Here is a 19,557-nt window from a genome sequence, read left to right as displayed (position 1 = left end):
GACTTTGACAATTCGCTTCATCAGTAAACCTACTCCTAACCTCAAACCTCAAATTTTGTTTGTTTCGCATATTTTCCACTTATTCTCTCATTTATAAATGTTTTAGTGATGAATTCGCGCCTAAATAGGCTATGTGTGGGGTTCATTATTGTTTAATATCGCTTTCCTGGTCAAGATTCACCAAGAATGGGCTACAAAGCAGCTGTCCAAATCCTGAAGTAAAAACCCCAATAAAAACCGATTCGTCGCTAAATTAGTCGTTACAGGCAAGCTGAGGACTTGAAGGTTCGTGTTTTGAAAAAAAGCGACCTGCTATCGGACTCGCAGGCATGGACTGATCAGCAAAAACTGCAGACTATTTACCACCAGGCCCTAGTTCTGGATCTGGAGTACGCGCTGGACAAGAAAGTGGAGCAAGACTTGTGGAACATAGGGTTCAAGAATCACATTTCCGTGCTTCAGGAGTTAACTAGAGACAAAAAGGTGGGTTTTGTGGTGGGAGAATTAATTTGAGTGGGGTTTTTTAGAATGCTCGTCGGTCTGAGTGTCAGGCACTCTTGACGTGGTGCTTGGAGGCCGCGTCGGGGTTTTATTTGACGTTGTTGCACGAACTGTGCAACGTTTTTGATATTGATTTGCCATTCAGACGGCGGGGAAATGCCTATGGTGAAACGAATTTCGCGACTGAATTAAATTTGCCCCAGTCGTCGTCTTGCGTCTATATTTGTCAGTACTGTTTAGTGCATTTAGGTGATATTGCTAGATACAGGAACCAAAGAAAACAAGCGGAGAATTTTTATAAGTAAGGGGGCGGTTTTAGTGTGAAGGTTGCTCATTTTGGGTTTCAGGCAAGCTATTTTAGTGTCGCCCACTAGCGGACACCCGTATAACCAACTAGCCCTGTTGGAAGCCAGTCAGGGGGATAAATTATCAACTGTGTTCTACTACATCAGAGGAATTGCAGTGAAAAACCCCTTTCCAGCGTCTACTACAAACCTCCTGAGTACTTTAAGCTCAGCAATTGACAAAGAAAGGTACTTATTAAAAAAAAAAACAATGTTAGTAATACAATCAATGGAAATTTCAGCCCCCTTGAGAAAATTCATAGCAAAATCACCGTCAACGAGTTCATCCAAATTTTCCTATGCACCCACGCCCTCCTCCACACCGCCACAGACCTAACCCAGGCCGAAGTCGGCGTCAAAAGCTTGAACGCCACAATGACAGCGTTAGTGGCGACGCAGAGTTTCACCAGCGAAAAACTGATCAAAATTACTGCCATCAACTTGTATGCCTTAAAACACGTGACTTCGACGAGTCTCACGGACGAATTGACGGAAGACGAAAAAATCGTCAGACAACACATCCTAGATCTGTTGGCGGGGTCGTTGAGCGCGTTCCTCATTCCTGTACACACCCTGAAAAACGACGAGAGTCTGCTGGAGTACTACGCCCTCCCGGCAGGTACACTGCGCGACAAAACGCAGTCCTTGGTCACGTGACCACAGCAACGTTCTGATTGGTCTGTTTTCAGTGAAACTTCTGACCTACTGGATCAAGAACGAGCCCGACGTGCTCAAGGAGGTGATTTTCACCAACAGGCTGCAGATTTGGCCGAGTTTGTGCAAGCTGCTGAACAACGTGCAGCCGTATTTGAAAGATTTTGATTGTTCGAAATGTGAGGTTAGGTTGTTGTGGGGAGTCACTGATTGTGGGTGGTTTTGTTTTTGTAGACGCGAACACGCCCCTGTTTGAGGATAAAATGCTGCAAGGGTTTCGGCCGCTTTTGAAGAATTTTAAAGAGTTGAATTTTAAGGAGGATGATGTAGGGGATGAAAGTACCGAAAAGATGGTGCGCATGAAACGGCTTTTGGATTTTGGGGTGTTTGTGAGTGATTTGGATGTGAATAATACTAAACTTGTGACGAAGTATGTATTTTTCGCTTATTTTGGGTTTTAAGAGGTGTGAAAAATTGGATTTTCAGGACTGTGGACGATGAGAAGATTAGTTTCGAGCCGGGGTGTATCCAGCCTGATCCTACTAACGATTTGTTGGAAGAGATGAAGTCGTTTCATATTACGGATGTGTCGCCGACGTCTAGCAAAAAAGGTACTTTTTGATATTGTTTTCCGAGCGTAAGCTAAGGAAGTATTGTAATCGAGTTCATCGGGCGACTCGCTACTTTTATGTTTTCTCGACCCGTTGAATACGAAAACGTGGGTCTCTGGTTTTCGTGTGTCTGTCTGCCGTGTATCCGCGTCTGTATTCGTTTTTTATAGACAGATAATCTTCTAAACTACAGTTAGTTTAACAATTTTTCGTTTAAAAGTTTTCATTTTTCGATTTTTCATTTTCCCGATTTTATAAGATTAATTTTCTAGATTTCATATCACAACTTTTCGCTTTTTCATTTATTTTATTTTTTTATGTTTCTTTCGAGTTTATAATTTTTCATTCAAGTGAAGACGTGAAGAAACAAAAAATAATGAAGAAATGAACAATTTAAAAAATTTAAAAAACCTAAAATCATAAAATCGGAACAATGAAAAATCGAGTAATTGAAAAAATAAAGAAACTAAAAAACAGGCAAAATCCAAAAAATTCAAAGAATACAATAGCCTCAAGAAATCCGATAATCCAGAAAATCGTAAATATCTAAAAAATTTAAAAAACGAAAAAATCCAGGAAATACATGAAACCCAGAAACCTCGAGAAATCTCACAATCCAAAAAATTTAAGAAAATCCAAAAAAATTCGAAGATCCCGAAAAATCGAAAATATCCAAAAAATCCATAAACATTTCAGAATATCCAAAAAATCCGAATAATCCAGAAAATCCCAAAAACTCAAAAAAATTAAAAAAATCCAATTCCAAAAAAATTAAAAATCCAGAAATCCAGAAAATATCAAAAATTTTAAATAATCCACACAATCCAGAAAACCCAAAAAGTCCAAAAAAGAATTCAAAAAACCTAGAAAACCCAAAAAGTGCAAGAAATAAAAAAAATCAGATAATCCAAAACAAACCCGAATGATCCGAAAAATCCAACAAATGTAAACAATTCAGAAAAACTAGAAAGTCCAGAAAGGCATAAAATCCAAAAATCCCAAACATTCCAGAAAATCCAAAAAATAAAAAATTCAGAAAATACAAAAAATTCAAAAAATCCAGAAAATTTTAAAGAATCCAAAAGAATCTAAAAAATAAAAAAGTCCGAATAATCAGAAAATCGTAAAAAATCTATAAAATCCAAACAATCTAGAAACTCCAGAAAATTTAAAAAATTTAAGAGAATCCAGAAAATCCGAAAATCCCAAAAAAATCGAAAATATCCAAAAAAAACAAAATCCAAAAATTCTTAAAAAAATCCAAGAGAATCTAAAAAATAATCTAGAAAATCCTAAGAAGTCCATAAAATCCAAACAATCTAGAAGGTCCAAAAAAAAATCAGAAATCTAGAGAACCTAAGCAATCCAGAAAATCCTAAAAATCCAGAAAATTCAAAAATCCAGACAGTACAAGAAATCCATATAAACCAAACGATCCAGAAAATTAAAAAATCCGAAAATCCCAAAAAATTGAAAATATCCAAAACATTCGAATAATCCAGAAAATGCCAAAAAATCCATAAAATCCAAACGATCTAGAAAATCCAAAAAATCCAAATCCAAAAAAATTAAAGATCCAGAAATCCAGAAAATATCAAAAATTTCAAATAATACACAATCCAGAAAACCCGGAAAACCCAAAAAGTCCAAAAAAGAATTCAAAAAATATAGAAAACCCAAAAAGTCCAAGAAATAAAAAAGAATCCAACAATTCAGAAAAACTAGAAAGTCCAAAAAGTCATAAAATCCAGAAAATCCAAGAAATAAAAAATTCAGAAAATCAAAAAAAAATTCAAAAAATCCAGAAACTTAAAAAAGTTCAAAGAATTCGAAAATCACAAAAAATCCATAAAATCCAAAAATTTCAAAGAATCCAAAAGAATCTAAAAAATAAAAAAGTCCGAATAATCAGAAAATCGTAAAAATCTATAAAATCCAAACAATCTAGAAACTGCAGAAAATTCCAAAAAATCCAAATCCAGGAAATCCAGAAAATTTATAAACACCTAAAAATCCAGAAAATTCAAGAAATTTAAGAGAATCCAGAAAATTCGAAAATCCCAAAAAATCAAAAATATCCAAAAAAAAATCCAAAAATTCTAGAAAAATCCAAGAGATTCTAAAAAATAAAAAATAATCAGAAATCTATAGAACCCAAGCAATCCAGAAAACCCTGAAAATCCTGGAAAATCCAGAAAATTCGATAATCCAAAAAGTACAGGAAATCCATATAAACCAAACGATCCAGAAAATTTAAAAAATCCGAAAATTCAAAAAAATTGGAAATCCTAAAAATCCAGGAAAAATTAAGAAAATTCAAAGATTCAAAAGGTACAAAAACCAAACGATCCAGAAAATTAAAAAAATGCAGACAATATAAAAAAAATTAAAAATCCACACAATCCAGAAAACCCGGTAAATCCCAAAAGTCTAAAAGATCCAAAAAAAAAATCCATAAAATCCCAATTTTCCGAAGAATCCAAGAAATGTAAACAGTCCAGAAAAACGAGAAAATCCAAAAAACAAAATCCAATAATTCAAACAATCTAGAAATCCAGAAAAATCAAACAAAATTGCAAAAAGTCCAGAAAATTTAAAAAATCCAGGAAATCTGGAAATTAAAAAAAAATAAAAAAACATCCGGAAAATCAGAAAATTCAAAAAATCCAAGAATGCATTCTTTTGTAATGCATAAAAACCAAACAATCCAGAAAATCCAAAAAATCTAGAAAATATAAAAAACTTCAAAAAATCCAGAAAATCTAGAAAACCCGGAAAACCCAAAAAATAAAAAAAAAATATCAGAAAATCCAAAAAAGTCCGAATAATTTGCAGGGTCCAAAAAATCTAAACAGTCCAGAAAATCCAATAAAGCATAAAATCCAAAAATTCCTAACAATCCCGAAAATCCAAAAAATAAAGAAATCCAGAAAATAAAAAAAATAAAAAAATACAAAAAATTCAGAAACTCCAAAAATTAAATAATCCGGAAAAACCCAAAAAATCCATATTCAGAAATCCAAAGTCCAGTAAATCCAAAAAATCCTGAAAGTCCAAAAAAATTTATAAAATCCAAACAATCTAGAAAATCCAGAAAATTCCAAAAAATCCAAATCCAGAAAATTCCAAAAAATCCAAATCCAGGAAATCCAGAAAATTCAAAAAATGTAAGAGAATCCAGAAAATCCGAAAATCCCAAAAAATCTAAAAAAATCCAAGAGAATCTCAAAAATAAAAAATAATCTGGAAAATCCTAAAAAGTCAATTAAATCCAAACAATCTAGAAGGTCCAAAAAAATCAGAAATCTAGAGAACCCAAGCAATCCAGAAAATCCTAAAAATCCTGGAAATCAAAAAAATCCAAAAAGTCCGGAAAATCGAGAAAATTCAAAAATCCAAAAAGTACTAGAAATCCATATAAATCAAACGATCCAGAAAATTTAAAAAATCCGAAAATCCAAAAAATTGAAAATATCCAAAAATTCCATAAAATCCAAAAATTCTAAAGAATCCAAAAGAAACTAGAAAATTAAAAAATCGGAATAATCCAGAAAATTTTAAAAAATCTATAAATTCCAAACAATCTAGAAGATAAAAAAAATCAAATCCAAAGAACCCAAGCAATCCAGAAAATTCTAAAAACCCAGGAAATCCACAAAATCAAAAAAATCTAAAAAATTAAGAAAATTTAAATATCCAAAAGGTACAAAAACCAAACGATCTAGAAAATTAAAAGAATGCAAACGACAATAAAAAAAATATAAAAATCCTGGCAATCCAAAAAACCCGGAAAACCCCAAAATTCCAAGAAATGTAAACAGTCCAGAAAAACGAAAAAACCAAAAAACAATAAAATCCAAAAATTCAAACGATCTAGAAATCCAGAAAAACCTAACAAAATTGAGAAAGTCCAGAAAATTCAAAAAATCTAGGAAATCCGGAAATAAAAGAATAAAAAAAAAACACAAAATTCAAAAAATCCAAGAATTACAAAAGTCTATAAAAACCAAACAATGCAGAAAATCCAAAAAATATAAAAAACTTCACAAAACCCACACAATCTAGAAAACCCGGAAAACCCAAAATTCAAAAAAATCCAGAAAACCCTAAAAGGCCAAGAAATCAAAAAATCAGAAAATCCGAAAAAGTCCGAATAATTCGCAGGATCCAAAAAATCTAAACAGTCCAGAAAATTAATAAAGCATAAAATCCAAAAATTCCTAACAATCCAGAAAATCCAAAAAATAAAAAAATACAGAAATCCAGAAAAAAAATACAGAAAATTCAAAAATTCCAAATATTAAGTAAGCTAGAAAACCCCAAAATATCCATATCCAAAAATCCAAACAATCCAGAAAATTCAAAAAATCCAAACATTCCAGAAAATCCGGAAATCCGAAGTCCAGTAAATCCAAAAAATCCTGAAAATTCAAAAAAATCTGGAAAATCCAAACAATCCAGAAAAACTAAAAAAACTTGATAACGAGAATCAAGAGCCATTTTATAAGAAACGGTATTTTAGCATCTCTGGTTGTGTTTTATTGTACCTCGTAATTGTACTAACCTTCGAGCATTTTTTTTACGTTATTTTTCGCGACATTTCAATTTTGCAAAACCCCTTCAAAAACAATACCCAGTGTATTCTTCCTTTCCATAGGTTCGGAAAAAAGAGGCGGCATTTTGAAACCACAAGGCTCCCTCGAAAAATCGCGCGAAGAGCGCGAACTCCTCTCCTCGGCCGAGCCCACCGCGATGTCCGACCTCAGCAACTCCAGCTCCTCCTCCAACAACAGCAAAAAAGAGACCTCGAAAGCGAAACGATCAAAACAAAACATAGCCCTCCAGTCCATTTTCAAAAAACTCGAAGAAAACAAGCAGGTGAGTAAATCCGCCTGAACCCAGTGTACTTCACGCAAATATAGACCCTAACACAACCGTGTCTTTTTCATCACGTGACCCCCCCATTCTAGGTAAAGTTCAACGTGGAAGAAATCAAAGACAAGGACAAACTAGTCACTTTCGACCCCAAACCCATCTCATCCCCCTCCACCTCCCAATTCAACCCCCCTCTCCGCACCCAGAGCTTCAACCAGAACCACCCCGCCTTCCCCATCCCGCCGCCCACCCAGCCCGACTTTCTCAACACCTTGAGGAACGTGACGAAGCCGCCGCCCCCCATCAACCAGCCCACGAACTTCGTGTTTCCGCCGAAGACCGACGTGCCGCCCCCGAACACCAAACCGGTGCCGCCGCCGATGGTGCCGTACCCGCCCAGTTCGCAGTCGCTTTTTAACAGCACGACGAGTAACAAGCCGAATTTCGGGGGTGGGAGTGTGCAGATGCAGCCGAGTGCGTTCAATCCGACGGTCCACCAGAGGGTGCTGCCGCAGTACCAGAATGTGCAGTTTAATAGTAATCCGTATAGTGTGAAGATGGAGGAGTCGGTGCCGAATTCGTCGCCGTGGTGGCCGAACAACCTCCAGAACTACCAGAGGAACGATAGTTTCCAGATGAGTTATCCGTTTGGGGGTAACGTGAACTATATGCAGGATTATAAGCAGAGTAATCAGGCGGGTGGGGATATGTTTAACTCGCCGTGGAACAATTTCGGGAGGAGCTTCTTGGAGGGGGGGATGAATTTTGAAGGTGGGCACGGGATGTCAATGCGGCAGACGATGTTGAAGGAGTCGAACAATATGGGGGCTGTTAGTGGAAGAGGAATTAATGTGAGTGGATTGGGGTTGACAGGTTTGGTGGTTTTGGTTAGACCAGTCTTTAGTCTTTTTATGATTGCGGTGTTTTGTGATTTTTATGTCTTGCCGTTTTGTTGCTTGTCTATAATGGCGTGGATTTGAGGTACATTATTGACCAAATAATACCCTCGAGTATTAAGAGTGGTTGCCATAGTAACGTCAACAGAAAATGCAATTGGCTGGCAACCAACTATTATTTAGTATACGGTGACAGGGCTATTATTGAAATCACGATCTTTGGTAACAGGCAAAATCCATGAAATGCAAAAAACCCAAGAACCTCGGCAAATCCAATAATCCAAAAAATCGAAAATTTCCAAAAAATTTAAAAAATCCAACAAATGTAAAGAACCCAAGAACCTCAAGAAATCAAAAAATCGAAAATATCTAAAAAATTTAAAAACCAAAAAATCCAGAAAATCTCAGAAATGCAAGAAGCCCAAAAAACTCAAGAAAAAAAATTCAAAAAATCCAGAAAAATCCAAAAATTCTAAAAAATCCGAATGCAGGGAATCTTAAAATATCCAAAAAATCCGTAAAATCCAAACAAGCCAAAAAAAAATACAAAATATTCAGAAATCCAGAAAATCCAAAAAATTTCAAAAAATCCAGAAAATTAAAAAAATTCTAGGGAATCCGAAAATTCCAAAAAATCCATAAAATCCAAAAAATTTAAAGAATCCAAAAGAATCTAAACAATAAAAAAGTCCGAATAATCAGAAAATCGTAAAAATTCTATAAAATCCAAACAATCTAGAAACTCCAGAAAATTCCAAAAAATCCAAATCCAGGAAATCCAGAAAGTTTATAAAACCCTAAAAATCCAGAAAATTCAAAAAATTTAAGAGAATCCAGAAATCCGACAATCCCGAAAAATCGAAAATATCCAAAAAAACAAAATCCAAAAATTCTAAAAAATCCAAGAGAATCTAAAAAATAAAAAATAATCTAGACTATCCTAAAAAATCCAAGAAATCCAGACAATCGTAAAAAAATAAATAATCTAGAGAACCCAAACAATCCAGAAAATCCTAAAAATCCAAAAAATTGAAAATATCCAAAAATTCTATAAAATCCCAAAAATTCTAAACAATCCAAAAGAAACTACAACATTAAAAAATCGGAACAATCCAGAAAATCCTAAAAAATCCATAAAAACCAAAAAATTCCAAAAATCAAAAAACCTGAGAAATCCAAAAATTCTAAACAATTCAAAAAATCCATAAAGTTCAAACAATCTAGAAAATCCAAAAAGTTGAAAAAACAAACATTCTGAAATACAAAGGATCAGAAAATCCAGAAAATACAAAAAATTTAAACAATGTGGAAAATCCAAAACATCCAAAAAAGGCCCAAACAATCCAAGAAACCAAATTAAAATCTAAATATTCAAAAATCCAGAAATCCATAAAATCTAACAATTTTTTAAAAATCCAGAAAATCCAGATAATCCAAAGAGTCCAAGAAATCCAGACAATCCAAAAATTTTCAAAAAATGCATTAAATCTAAACAATCCAGAAAATCTCAAAAAATCAAAGAATCCAGGAAATACAAAAAAATTGAAAAAATCCAAAAAAGATCCAGACAATCCAAAAAACCAAAAAAAAAATTAAATACAAAATACTCAAACATCCAGAAATCCAGAAAATCCAAAAAATTTCAAAAAATCCAAAAAATACAAGAAATTCAAACAACCCAGAAAACCTGAAAAATTCAAAAAAACCCGAAAAATCCAAGAAATCCATTAAATCTAAACAATCCAGAATATCCCAAAAAATCCATTTCCAGAAAATCCAAAAAATCCATTTCCATAAAATCCAAAAATCTAAAAAAGATCCAAACATTAAAAAAAAAACAAAAAAGTCCAAGAAATCTAAAAAAAAATTCAAACCAGACAATCCAAACAATCCAAAAAAGTCAAATCCAGAAACTTTAAAAAATGAAGAAATTTCAGAAAATCCAAAATATTCAATAATCCAGAAAATCCCAAAAGTCCAAGAAATCAAAAAAATTTATGACATCCAAAAAATCTGAACAATTCAGAAAAAAAACACAAAAAATTCAAAAAAAGCATAAAATCCAAAAATTCCGAACCAGAAAATCCAAAAAAAAATCAAAAATGCAGAAAATTCAAAAAATCCAGAAATTTCGGAATATCCAAGCTATTCAAAAAATACACAACGTCCTAAAAATCCAGTAAATGTAAACAATCCAGAGAATCCCAAAAACTATACCCATAAAATAAAAAAAAAATCCACGAAATCCACAAAATTTATGACTTCTAAAAAATTCAGAAACTCCAAAGAAAAGCAAATAATACGAAAAATCTAAAAAATCCAAAAAACCTGAACAATCCAAAAAAAAAAACACAAAAAATTCAAAAAAGCATAAAATCCAAAAATTCCGAACCAGAAAATTAAAAAAAATCAAAAATGCAGAAAATTAAAAAAATCCAGAAATTTAGGAAAGTCCAAGCTATTCAAAAAATACACAACGTCCTAAAAATCCATTAAATCTAAACAATCTAGAAAATCCCAAAAATCCATTGCCAGAAAATCAAAAAATCCAAACATTAAAAAAATCCGGAAATGCAAAAAGTTCAGTAAATACAGAAGATCCAAAAAGTCCAAAAATTCAAAAAAGATCCAAACATTCCGAAAACAAAAAACCCAAAACCAAAAAGCCCAAGAAATCCAAAAAATTCAGAACCTCCAAAAAACTCCAAATAATTCGAAAAATCGTGGAAAATTCTAAACAATCCAAAAAAAACTAAATTCAAAAAAGCATAAAATCCAAAAAATGTTAAAAATACAGAATGTCCAAAAAATTCATTAAACCTAAACAATCCAGAAAATCCCAGAAAATCAAAAAAATCAAAAAATCCAGAGAATTAAAACAATTAAAAAAATTCCAAACATTCTAGAAAATGCGGAAATCTAAAAGTCCAAGAAAACCAAAAACCCAGAAAATCCAAAAAGTCCAAGATATCCAAAAATAAAATACAGCAAATCCAAACAATTCAGAAAAACCAAAAAATCCAGGAAATCCAGAAAATCCAAACAATTACAAAAAATCCAAACATTAAAAAAATCCGGAAATACAAAAAGTTCAGTAAATACAGAAAATTCAAAAAGTCCAAAAAATTCAGAAACTCCAAAAAAATCCAAATAATCCGAAAAATCGTGGAAAAATCTGAACAATCCAGAAACAAACAAAATAAAAAAAAGGATAAACTCCAAAAAAATCAGGAATCCAGAAAATCCAAACAATTTAAAAAATACAGAAAGTCCAAAAAATTCATTAAACCTAAACAATCCAGAAAATCCCAAAAAATCCTTATCCAGAAAATCAAAAAATCCAGAAAAAACAATTTCAAAAATTCCAAACATTCCAGAAAATGCGGAAATCAAAAAATCCAAAAAAACCAAAAAATCCAAAAAGTCCAAGAAATCCAAAAGTAAAATACAGAAAATCCAAAAAATTTCAAATAATCCGAACAATCCAGAAAAACCAAAACATCTAAACAATTCAGAAATCCAAAAAATCAAAAAAATCCGGAAAATAAAATGGAAAAATCTCAACGATCCATAAAATCCGGAAAATCCAAAAAGTTCAAAATATCCAAACCAGAAAATCCAAAAATCCAGCAAGTACAAGGAATCCAAAAAATTTAAGAAATCCAGAAAATCCAAAAAGAAAATTAGAAAACCCAGAAAATCCAAAAAATTTCAAATATTAAAAAAAAAATCCTGAAATACGAAAAGTCCAGTAAATAAATACAGAAATCCAGAAAATTCACAAATTCCAAAATATCCAAAAAAGATCCAAACAAACCGAAAACTCCAAAAAAATCGAAATAATCCGAAAAATCCAAAAAATGTAAACGATCCAGAAAAAAACAAAGTTCAAAAAACATAAAATCCAAAAATTCCCAATGAACCAGAAAATCCAAAAAAAGATCAGAAATCCGGAGAATCCAAAAAATTTAAAAACAAAGTTCAAAGATCCATTAAATCTGAAAATTCAGAAAATCCGAAAAAATCCATTGCAAGAAAATAAAAAAAAAAAAAACAGAAAATCCACACAATTTCAAAAATTCCAAACATTCCAGAAAATGTGGAAATCAAAATGTCTAGTAAAACCAAAAAGCTGAAAAATCCAAAAAATCCAAAAAGTCCAAAAAATCCAAAAATAATATACAGAAAATCCAAAAAAATTGAAAAATCCAAATAATCCAGAAAAACCAAAAAATCCAAACAAACTATAAAAATCCAAAAAATCATAGAAATCCGGAATACCCAAAAAAATCAAAACATCAAACAATCCAGAAAATCCAAAAAGTTCAAAAAATTTAAAAATATCCAAACCAGAAAATCCAAAAATCCAGCAAGTCAATGAAATCCAAACAAATACAAAAAATCCGAAAAATCCAAAAAATGCACAGTCCAGAAAATCCAAAAAGATCCGAAAAATCAAAAATATCTAAAAAATAAGAAAATTATATGATTTAAGAAATCAAAAAAAAAATGGAAATATTCCAAAAATTAAAAAAAATATAAAATAGAATACATCCAAAAAATCGAAAAATATTGGATAAATCCAAAAACCTAAGAAACTCTTGAATTCAAAGAATCCAAAAAATTGAATATATACCAAAAATTAAAAAAATGAAAAAAATCCAAAATTCCAAAAAATAAAAAAAAATCCAAACAAACAATCCTGTTTAAAGTGGATAAAATACTGTGGTTTGACATTCGTAGCTTATCAGTACTTACATTAATTTCTTTTCTATAGTTATAGTTGTTTAAATCTTCAGAAGTAAATGCAACCAATAAAAGAATGTGCAAAGATGCCTTTTTTTTTGGAAATATCAAAAACTAAACGGTAAGACATTAAATTTTGTATGTACCACGGGTTTTATTTGGAATTTATACCACTTCATAGTACCCTTGATACATAATTAACTTTTACGTTGTTTATATATATGATTTTTAAAATTCCATCTGTTGGTAAAAGTGCCAACTAAAACACTGAACTAAATTGAAAACACATGTCACAGTGGAAATAGTTTGAGAAGTATGCGCCAATAAAACGTCGCAATAGACGTAAAAGCGACAGGTCCACTTGAGAATTTAGGGGAAGGAAACTATGGTGGCCGTACTATTCTTCATGCGGTTTTTCCTATGCTTTACACTCGTATTAACGGTGTTTGGTTTCGTCTTTCCCCGATTTATGGGTGTTTTTCGCACTTGATTTAATTAACTTCTCACGTTTGGTTATCATTACAAATGTCACTGACAAACAACAAAAATAACGTCAAAAGAACTACATATTTTTCGCACACCAGAACGAGATTTATGATAATAAATAAACATTCTGGATGCTACTTTACGCAATTTCCCGTATTTCTGGGGGCGCAATTTAATTTCACACATTGTTAATACTTGATTGTCTCAATTTAAATTTCAAATGCCACAATCCGACATTTGTCATACCAACCACGACAAAATCCCCAGAATTTAAAAAAAATCCAATTTAAATTATCTCTTGTTTTTCAAAATAATAAGTCTACAGATTGGTCTAAGATTTCTTACTACTATTAAATCAATTTATAACATCAAAGAAACTCAGTTTTATGTACGAAAAATAATACTGCTCATTTTTAGGCCACCGATAACACCTTCATGCAAAACCCAACAACTTCACCTGGCTATTCACTCTTCAACACCAACACCTGGACACCGAACTTGGTTGGACAGCTAAGAAACACAAAACCACAGGAAAACCAACCCACACATCTACCACAACACTCCTTATTTACCGGCCAAGGCCCCCAGTCTTTGGCCCAGCTGCTAGAGCAGCAGCAATCACAAAAAAATGACATATAGTTTAATTTCTGTTGTATAGTATATTTATAAACATACTCGTTTTGTTGAGCCCTGGCCACGGGATATTTAAACGTTGATGTAATACCATTTATTTAAAAAAAAAAGAGTTTAGTTGAATTTAGTGGTGTAATCTAAAAATTATTAAAAGAATTTGTACAAGTTTGTTTTCATTATAAAGATAATTTCGTCAACTGGGATTGGTCGCTCCATTCGTTTGCAGTTCATAAGCGCAAGGATGCATACTAGGTATGTACTTTTTTTTTGGAGGTGGGGGTCTTTGGTCTGGGAGGACCATGAAGAAGACGTGGGGGAATCTGGTACCGAAGAAAGCCCCATCTATGTGTTTGTAACGTTCAATGTTGAACACTTCCATACATTTGGGGCAGTAGAGTTTCACGCTGTCTTTTCCAGGATCATCTGACAATCCTACCAAGTAGACTACAGATTACAGACTTTCCTGGGTATTTTGTTTCTTACCTATGGGGAGCACTTTCTGAAATTTACAATAAACACGGGGACAATAACCGAAATCTCCTCTGCGGAATTTTTCACACATTTGGTCTATTCCTGGCTCTGTTAGAATATAGCGGGCGTGGATTAACCCATACAGGGTTTTAGCATACTTGCCTATCTTTGCTATGGCTTGTACTCGCTCGTTGGGATCGTCTGCGTACATAATAGTGGAATTAAACTAGTAAATTCATATACGACAAACCAACCGATTTTTATTAGTAATGTATTGTCTTCTATGACGTTCAAAGCCTCTTTGAAATGACGCACGTATCTGGGCAATCCTGCTAAATTCAAAGGGTCCAACATGAAGGCCTTGCTTACCTGAAAATTAGGGTCTTTGTGGTGCACAACTGGATGTTAACTTTACTTCGCAAAAAAATGTATGGTGCTCTTGTGCGCAAAAAGCTTCAATCCACGAAATTTCACTTTCTGGGGATGAGGAAAGGATTGGAGTACCACTCATTTTTTATCTTAGGTTTGCAAGTTAGCAAGGAAACATTAAAGCACTACACACACAAAGAAACAATAAAAATGTTTGCATGTTCGTCTGAGTTTGTTTTCTAAAATTTTTTCTACGATTGTATAGTGGTGGCAATCTGCAGAGGGCAGCACTCGAAATTGGAAAATTGGAAAAAGTTTAATAAGAATATACATTACTTGAGTTGGTATGCTTTCTTGATTTAAGTTATAGGGGCGTCAATGTGGCTAATAAAGTACTATGAAGTAATAAAAACAATAATGTGTTTTATTTATGTGTGTGGCAACACTGCGCGATTTAAGTAAAAACTGACAAAACAAGTACTGTAAAAGGAAGTTCAGTTACTCAAAAAGTCATTCTGAAAGTTTTTGCAGAGCAATAAAGCAGCAGCAAATGAGTGTAGAATGTGGAAATATTGCAAAATTTTTCAAGTTAGGTCCGGTCACTTAAGGTAGGTACTTAACCCACAAACATATAAGTAGATTTATTAGGAAGAATTTGAGAGGTCTGAAAGTTTTCACAAAAATTAAGATTAATTAAATTAATTAACGTGTCTTGTATACGGCAAATGTTATTTAAAAAGCTGTTTGATTTAAAAAAGTTTTTTTCCTTTACTTTAATTACATTTAAAACACCAAACTTGTTTTTCATTTATGTTGGACCTGGAACTATTGCAATCAGTTCTGTTAATAGAATTTACTTTCTTGATTCTATATTTGTTTTCTATATTGTGAATCTATTGAGATGAAACAATTAGTGTATTTTTTTGCTCAGACTTCCCCCGAGATTCTTTAAAATTTTTCAAGGAGAGGTCCTCGAGATTTTTTAAAGTTCTTCAAAAATAAAACACCAGAGGAGAGGTCCCTGAAATTCTTTAAACATTTTCAAAAATAAAGCACCAGAAGAGAGATGCTAGAGATTCTTTAAACTTCTTCAAAAAAATAAAACACCAGAGGAGAGGTCCCTGAGACTCTTTAAACTATTTCAAAAATAAAACACCAAGAGTTGCCGAAGATTCTTTAAATTTCTTTAAAAATAAAACACTAGAGGAGAGGTTCGCGAGATTCTTTAAACTTCTTCAAAAATAAAACACTAGGGGTGGCTGTGATCCTTAGGTAAACTTCTTCAAAAATTAAGCAATAGAGGTGCCCGAGATTCTTTAAACTTCTTCAAAAATAAAGCACTAGGCGAGAGTCCCCGAGATTTTTTAAACTTTTTCAAAAATATAAAACACTAGAACTGCGCGAAATTCTTTATACTTCTTCAGAAATACCGGAGGTCCTCATGATTCTTTAAACTTCTTCAAAAATAAAACACCAGAAAAGAGATGCTAGAGATTCTTTAAACTTCTTCAAAAAAATAAAACACTAGAGGCGAGGTCCTTGAGACTCTTTAAACTATTTCAAAAATAAAACACCAAGAGTTGCCGAAGATTCTTTAAATTTCTTTAAAAATAAAACACTAGAGGAGAGGTTCGCGAGATTCTTTAAATTTCTTCGAAAATAAAACACCAGAGGTCCCCGACATCTTTAAACTTCTTCAAAAATAAAACACTAGGGGTCCCTGTGATTGTTTAAACTTCTTCAAAAATAAAGCACTAGACGAGAGTCCCCGAGATTCTTTATACTTCTTCAGAAATACCGGAGGTCCTCATGATTCTTTAAACCTCTTCAAAAATAAAACACCAGAAGAGAGATGCTCTAAACTTTTTCAAAAATATAAAACACCAGAGGTGCGTGAAATTCTTTATATTTCTTCAGAAATACCGGAGGTCCTCATGATTCTTTAAACTTCTTCAAAAATAAAACATCAGAAGAGAGATGCTCAAGATTCCTTAAACTTCTTCAAAAAAATAAAACAGCACAGCAGAGGATAGCTCCCTGAGATTCTTAAAACTTTTTCAAAAATGAAGCACCAGAAGAGAGATGCTAGAGATTCTTCAAACTTCTTCAAAAAAATAAAACACCAGAGGAGAGGTCCCTGAGACTCTTTAAACTATTTCAAAAATAAAACACCAAGAGTTGCCGAAGATTCTTTAAATTTCTTTAAAAATAAAATACTAGAGAGGGGGTTCCGGAGATTCTTTAAACTTCTTCGAAAATAAAACACTAGAGGTCCCCGACATCTTTAAACATCTTCAAAAATAAAGCACTAGAGGTCCCTGTGATTCTTTAAACTTCTTCAAAAATAAAGCACTAGACGAGAGTCCCCGAGATTCTTTAAACTTTTTCAAAAATATAAAACACCAGAGGTGCGTGAAATTCTTTATATTTCTTCAGAAATACCGGATGTCCTCATGATTCTTTAAACTTCTTAAAAACTAAAACACCAGAAGAGAGATGCTCAAGATTCCTTAAACTTCTTCAAAAAAATAAAACACCAGAGGAGACGTCCCTGAGATTCTTAAAATTTCTTAAAAAAGAAGCACCAGAAGAGAGATGCTAGAGATTCTTTAAACTTCTTCAAAAAAATAAAACACCAGAGGAGAGGTCCCTGAGACTCTTTAAACTATTTCAAAAATAAAACACCAAGAGTTGCTGAAGATTCTTTAAACTTCTTCAAAAATAAAACACTAGAGGTGCCTGTGATTCTTTAAGCTTCTTCAAAAATAAAGCGCTAGACGAGAGTCCCCGAGATTATTTAAATTTTTTCAAAAATATAAAACACTAGAAGTGCGCGAAATTCTTTATACTTCTTCAGAAATACCGGAGGTCCTCATGATTCTTTAAACTTCTTCAAAAATAAAACACCAGAAGAGAGATGCTCAAGATTCCTTAAACTTCTTCAAAAAAATAAAACACCAGAGGAGAGGTCCCTGAGATTCTTTAAACTTTTTCAAAAATAAAGCACCAAGAATTGCCGAAGATTCTTTAAATTTCTTTAAAAATAAAATACTAGAGGGGGGGTTCCCGAGATTCTTCAAACTTCTTCGAAAATAAAACACTAGAGGTCCCCGACATCTTTAAACTTCTTCAAAAATAAAACACAAGAGGTTCCTGAGATTCTTTAAACTTCTTCAAAAATAAAGCACTAGACGAGAGTCCCCGAGATTCTTTAAACTTTTCCAAAAATATGAAACACCAGAGGAGAGGTCCCTGATATTGTTAAAACATTTTCAAAAATAAAACACCAAGAGGTGCTTAAGATTCCATAAATTTCTTTTAAAATAAAGCACTAAAGGAGAGGTTCCATAGATTCTTTAAACTTATTCGAAAATAAAGCACCAGACGTCCCCGAAATCTTTAAACTTCTTCAAAAATAAAACACTAAAACACTAGAGGTCTTCGTGATTCTTTAAACTTCTTCAAAAATAAAGCACTAGAGGAAAGGTCCCCGAGATCCTTTGCACTTCTTCGAAAGTAAAATATCAAGGGTCCCCGAAATCTTTGAACTTCTTCGAAAATAAAAGAACAAGAAGTCCAAGAGATTCTTTAAAGTTGAAGAATAAAACACCAGCGATCTCCCAGATTCTTTAAACTTAATCTAAAATAAAACACTGGAGGTTTATTTGATTTGTTCAAACTTCTTAAAAAAATAAAACACCAGAGGTCCCCGAAATCATTAAACATCTTCAAAAATAAAACACCAGAAGAGAGATGCTCAAGGTTCTTTAAACTTCTTCAAAAACATAAAACACCAGGAGAGGTGCCCGAGATTCTTAAAACTTTTTCAAAAGTAAAATACCAAGAGGTGCACAAGATTCCTTAAATTTCTTTTAAAATAAAGCACTAGAGGAGAGGTTCCATTGATTCTTTAAACTTATTCGAAAATAAAGCACCAGAGGTCTCCGAAATCTTTAAACTTCTTCAAAAATAAAACACTAGAGGTCCCCGTAATTCTTTAAACTTCTTCGAAAATAAAACAAAAGAATCCCCGAAATCTTTAAACTTCTTCGAAAATAAAACACTAGAGGTCTCCGAAATCTTTAACTTCTTCAAAAATAAAACACTAGAGGTGCCCGAGATTCTTTAAACTTCTTCAAAAATAAAGCACCATAGGTGCCATAGATTCTTTAATATCATATCCGCTTTAATTTCTTCGATAAGTCCAAGGTTCTTCCTGAATTTGAAACATTCAAAAATATGCAACGTACCTCAATTTTCGACCAATTTTCAACAAAATTTTCGAAATTTCACTAAATACATTTTCTTGTAGATTTCGGGTCGCAGGAGTCATATCCGCTTTCATTTCTTCGATAACTCCAATGGTTCTTCCAGAATCGTCTTTTGAAACTTTCAAAAATATGCAAAATACCCCAATTTTCAACCAATTTTCAACAAAATATTCGAAATTTCACTAAATAGATTTTCTTGTAGATTTCGGGCCGCAGAAGTCATATCCGCTTTTTATTTCTTCGATAACTCCAATGGTTCTTCCTGAATCGTCCTTTGAAACATTCAAAAATATGCAAAATACCACAATTTTCGACCAATTTTCAACAAAATTTTCGAAATTTCACTAAATACATTTTCTTGTAGATTTCGGGCTGCAGAAGTCATATCCGCTTTCATTTCTTCGATAACTCCAATGGTTCTTACAGAATCGTCCTTTGAAACTTTCAAAAATATGCAAAATACCCCAATTTTCGCCAATTTTCAACCAAATTTTCGAAATTTCACTAAATACATTTTCTTGTAGATTTCGGGCCGCAGAAGTCATATCCGCTTTCATTTCTTCGATAACTCCAATGGTTCTTCCAGAATCGTCCTTTGAAACTTTCAAAAATATGCAAAATACCCCAATTTTCAACAAAATATTCGAAATTTCACTAAATAGATTTTCTTGTAGATTTCGGGCCGCAGAAGTCATATCCG

General features: G+C 32.6%; 2 protein-coding genes across 3 annotated transcripts; one reads left to right on the top strand and one right to left on the bottom strand.

The window, feature by feature from the left end:
• The first annotated feature begins 2 nt into the window (after window positions 1-2).
• Window positions 3-13,911, top strand: LOC135127264 (nonsense-mediated mRNA decay factor SMG7-like). The gene is made up of 11 exons (XM_064053703.1): window positions 3-218; window positions 267-483; window positions 528-802; window positions 849-1,034; window positions 1,088-1,464; window positions 1,535-1,678; window positions 1,734-1,929; window positions 1,986-2,110; window positions 6,768-6,988; window positions 7,081-7,836; window positions 13,531-13,911. The coding sequence occupies exons 1-11, from the start codon at window positions 187-189 to the stop codon at window positions 13,750-13,752; spliced, it is 2,751 nt and encodes a 916-aa protein (XP_063909773.1). The 5' UTR covers window positions 3-186; the 3' UTR covers window positions 13,753-13,911.
• LOC135127267 (casein kinase II subunit beta-like) lies at window positions 13,883-14,979 on the bottom strand. Of its 2 annotated transcripts, none has more exons than XM_064053708.1 (4): window positions 14,923-14,979; window positions 14,472-14,586; window positions 14,230-14,418; window positions 13,883-14,178 (listed from the first exon to the last, which is right to left on the bottom strand). In XM_064053708.1, the coding sequence occupies exons 2-4, from the start codon at window positions 14,569-14,571 to the stop codon at window positions 13,940-13,942; spliced, it is 528 nt and encodes a 175-aa protein (XP_063909778.1). In that variant the 5' UTR covers window positions 14,572-14,586; window positions 14,923-14,979; the 3' UTR covers window positions 13,883-13,939. The 2 variants fall into 2 exon arrangements, with proteins under 2 accessions (XP_063909778.1, XP_063909777.1); XM_064053707.1 differs by lacking the exon at window positions 14,923-14,979 and adding an exon at window positions 14,633-14,798.
• Window positions 14,980-19,557: the final 4,578 nt, after the last annotated feature.

The sequence above is a fragment of the Zophobas morio genome, unplaced genomic scaffold (genome assembly GCF_036711695.1).
Source record: "Zophobas morio isolate AGI-343-1 ecotype UQ-CSIRO unplaced genomic scaffold, CSIRO_AGI_Zmor_V1 ptg000011l, whole genome shotgun sequence".
NCBI lineage: Eukaryota > Metazoa > Arthropoda > Insecta > Coleoptera > Tenebrionidae > Zophobas > Zophobas morio.
Note: the sequence above shows the minus strand (reverse complement) of the source record. Positions and strands in the feature narration are given on the sequence as shown.

Bases quoted from the DNA above. Each gene is read 5' to 3' on its own strand.
- LOC135127267 (XM_064053707.1), bottom strand. From the start codon at position 14,728: ATGAGTGGTACTCCAATCCTTTCCTCATCCCCAGAAAGTGAAATTTCG. The intron at 14,587-14,632 runs GTAAAGTTAACA...CCTAATTTTCAG, and splicing joins ACCATACATTTTTTTGCGAA to GTAAGCAAGGCCTTCATGTT. The intron at 14,179-14,229 runs GTAAGAAACAAA...TCTACTTGGTAG, and splicing joins TCAGAAAGTGCTCCCCATAG to GATTGTCAGATGATCCTGGA.
- LOC135127264 (XM_064053703.1), top strand. From the start codon at position 187: ATGGGCTACAAAGCAGCTGTCCAAATCCTGAA. The intron at 219-266 runs GTAAAAACCCCA...TAGTCGTTACAG, and splicing joins GCAGCTGTCCAAATCCTGAA to GCAAGCTGAGGACTTGAAGG. The intron at 6,989-7,080 runs GTGAGTAAATCC...CCCCCATTCTAG, and splicing joins AACTCGAAGAAAACAAGCAG to GTAAAGTTCAACGTGGAAGA.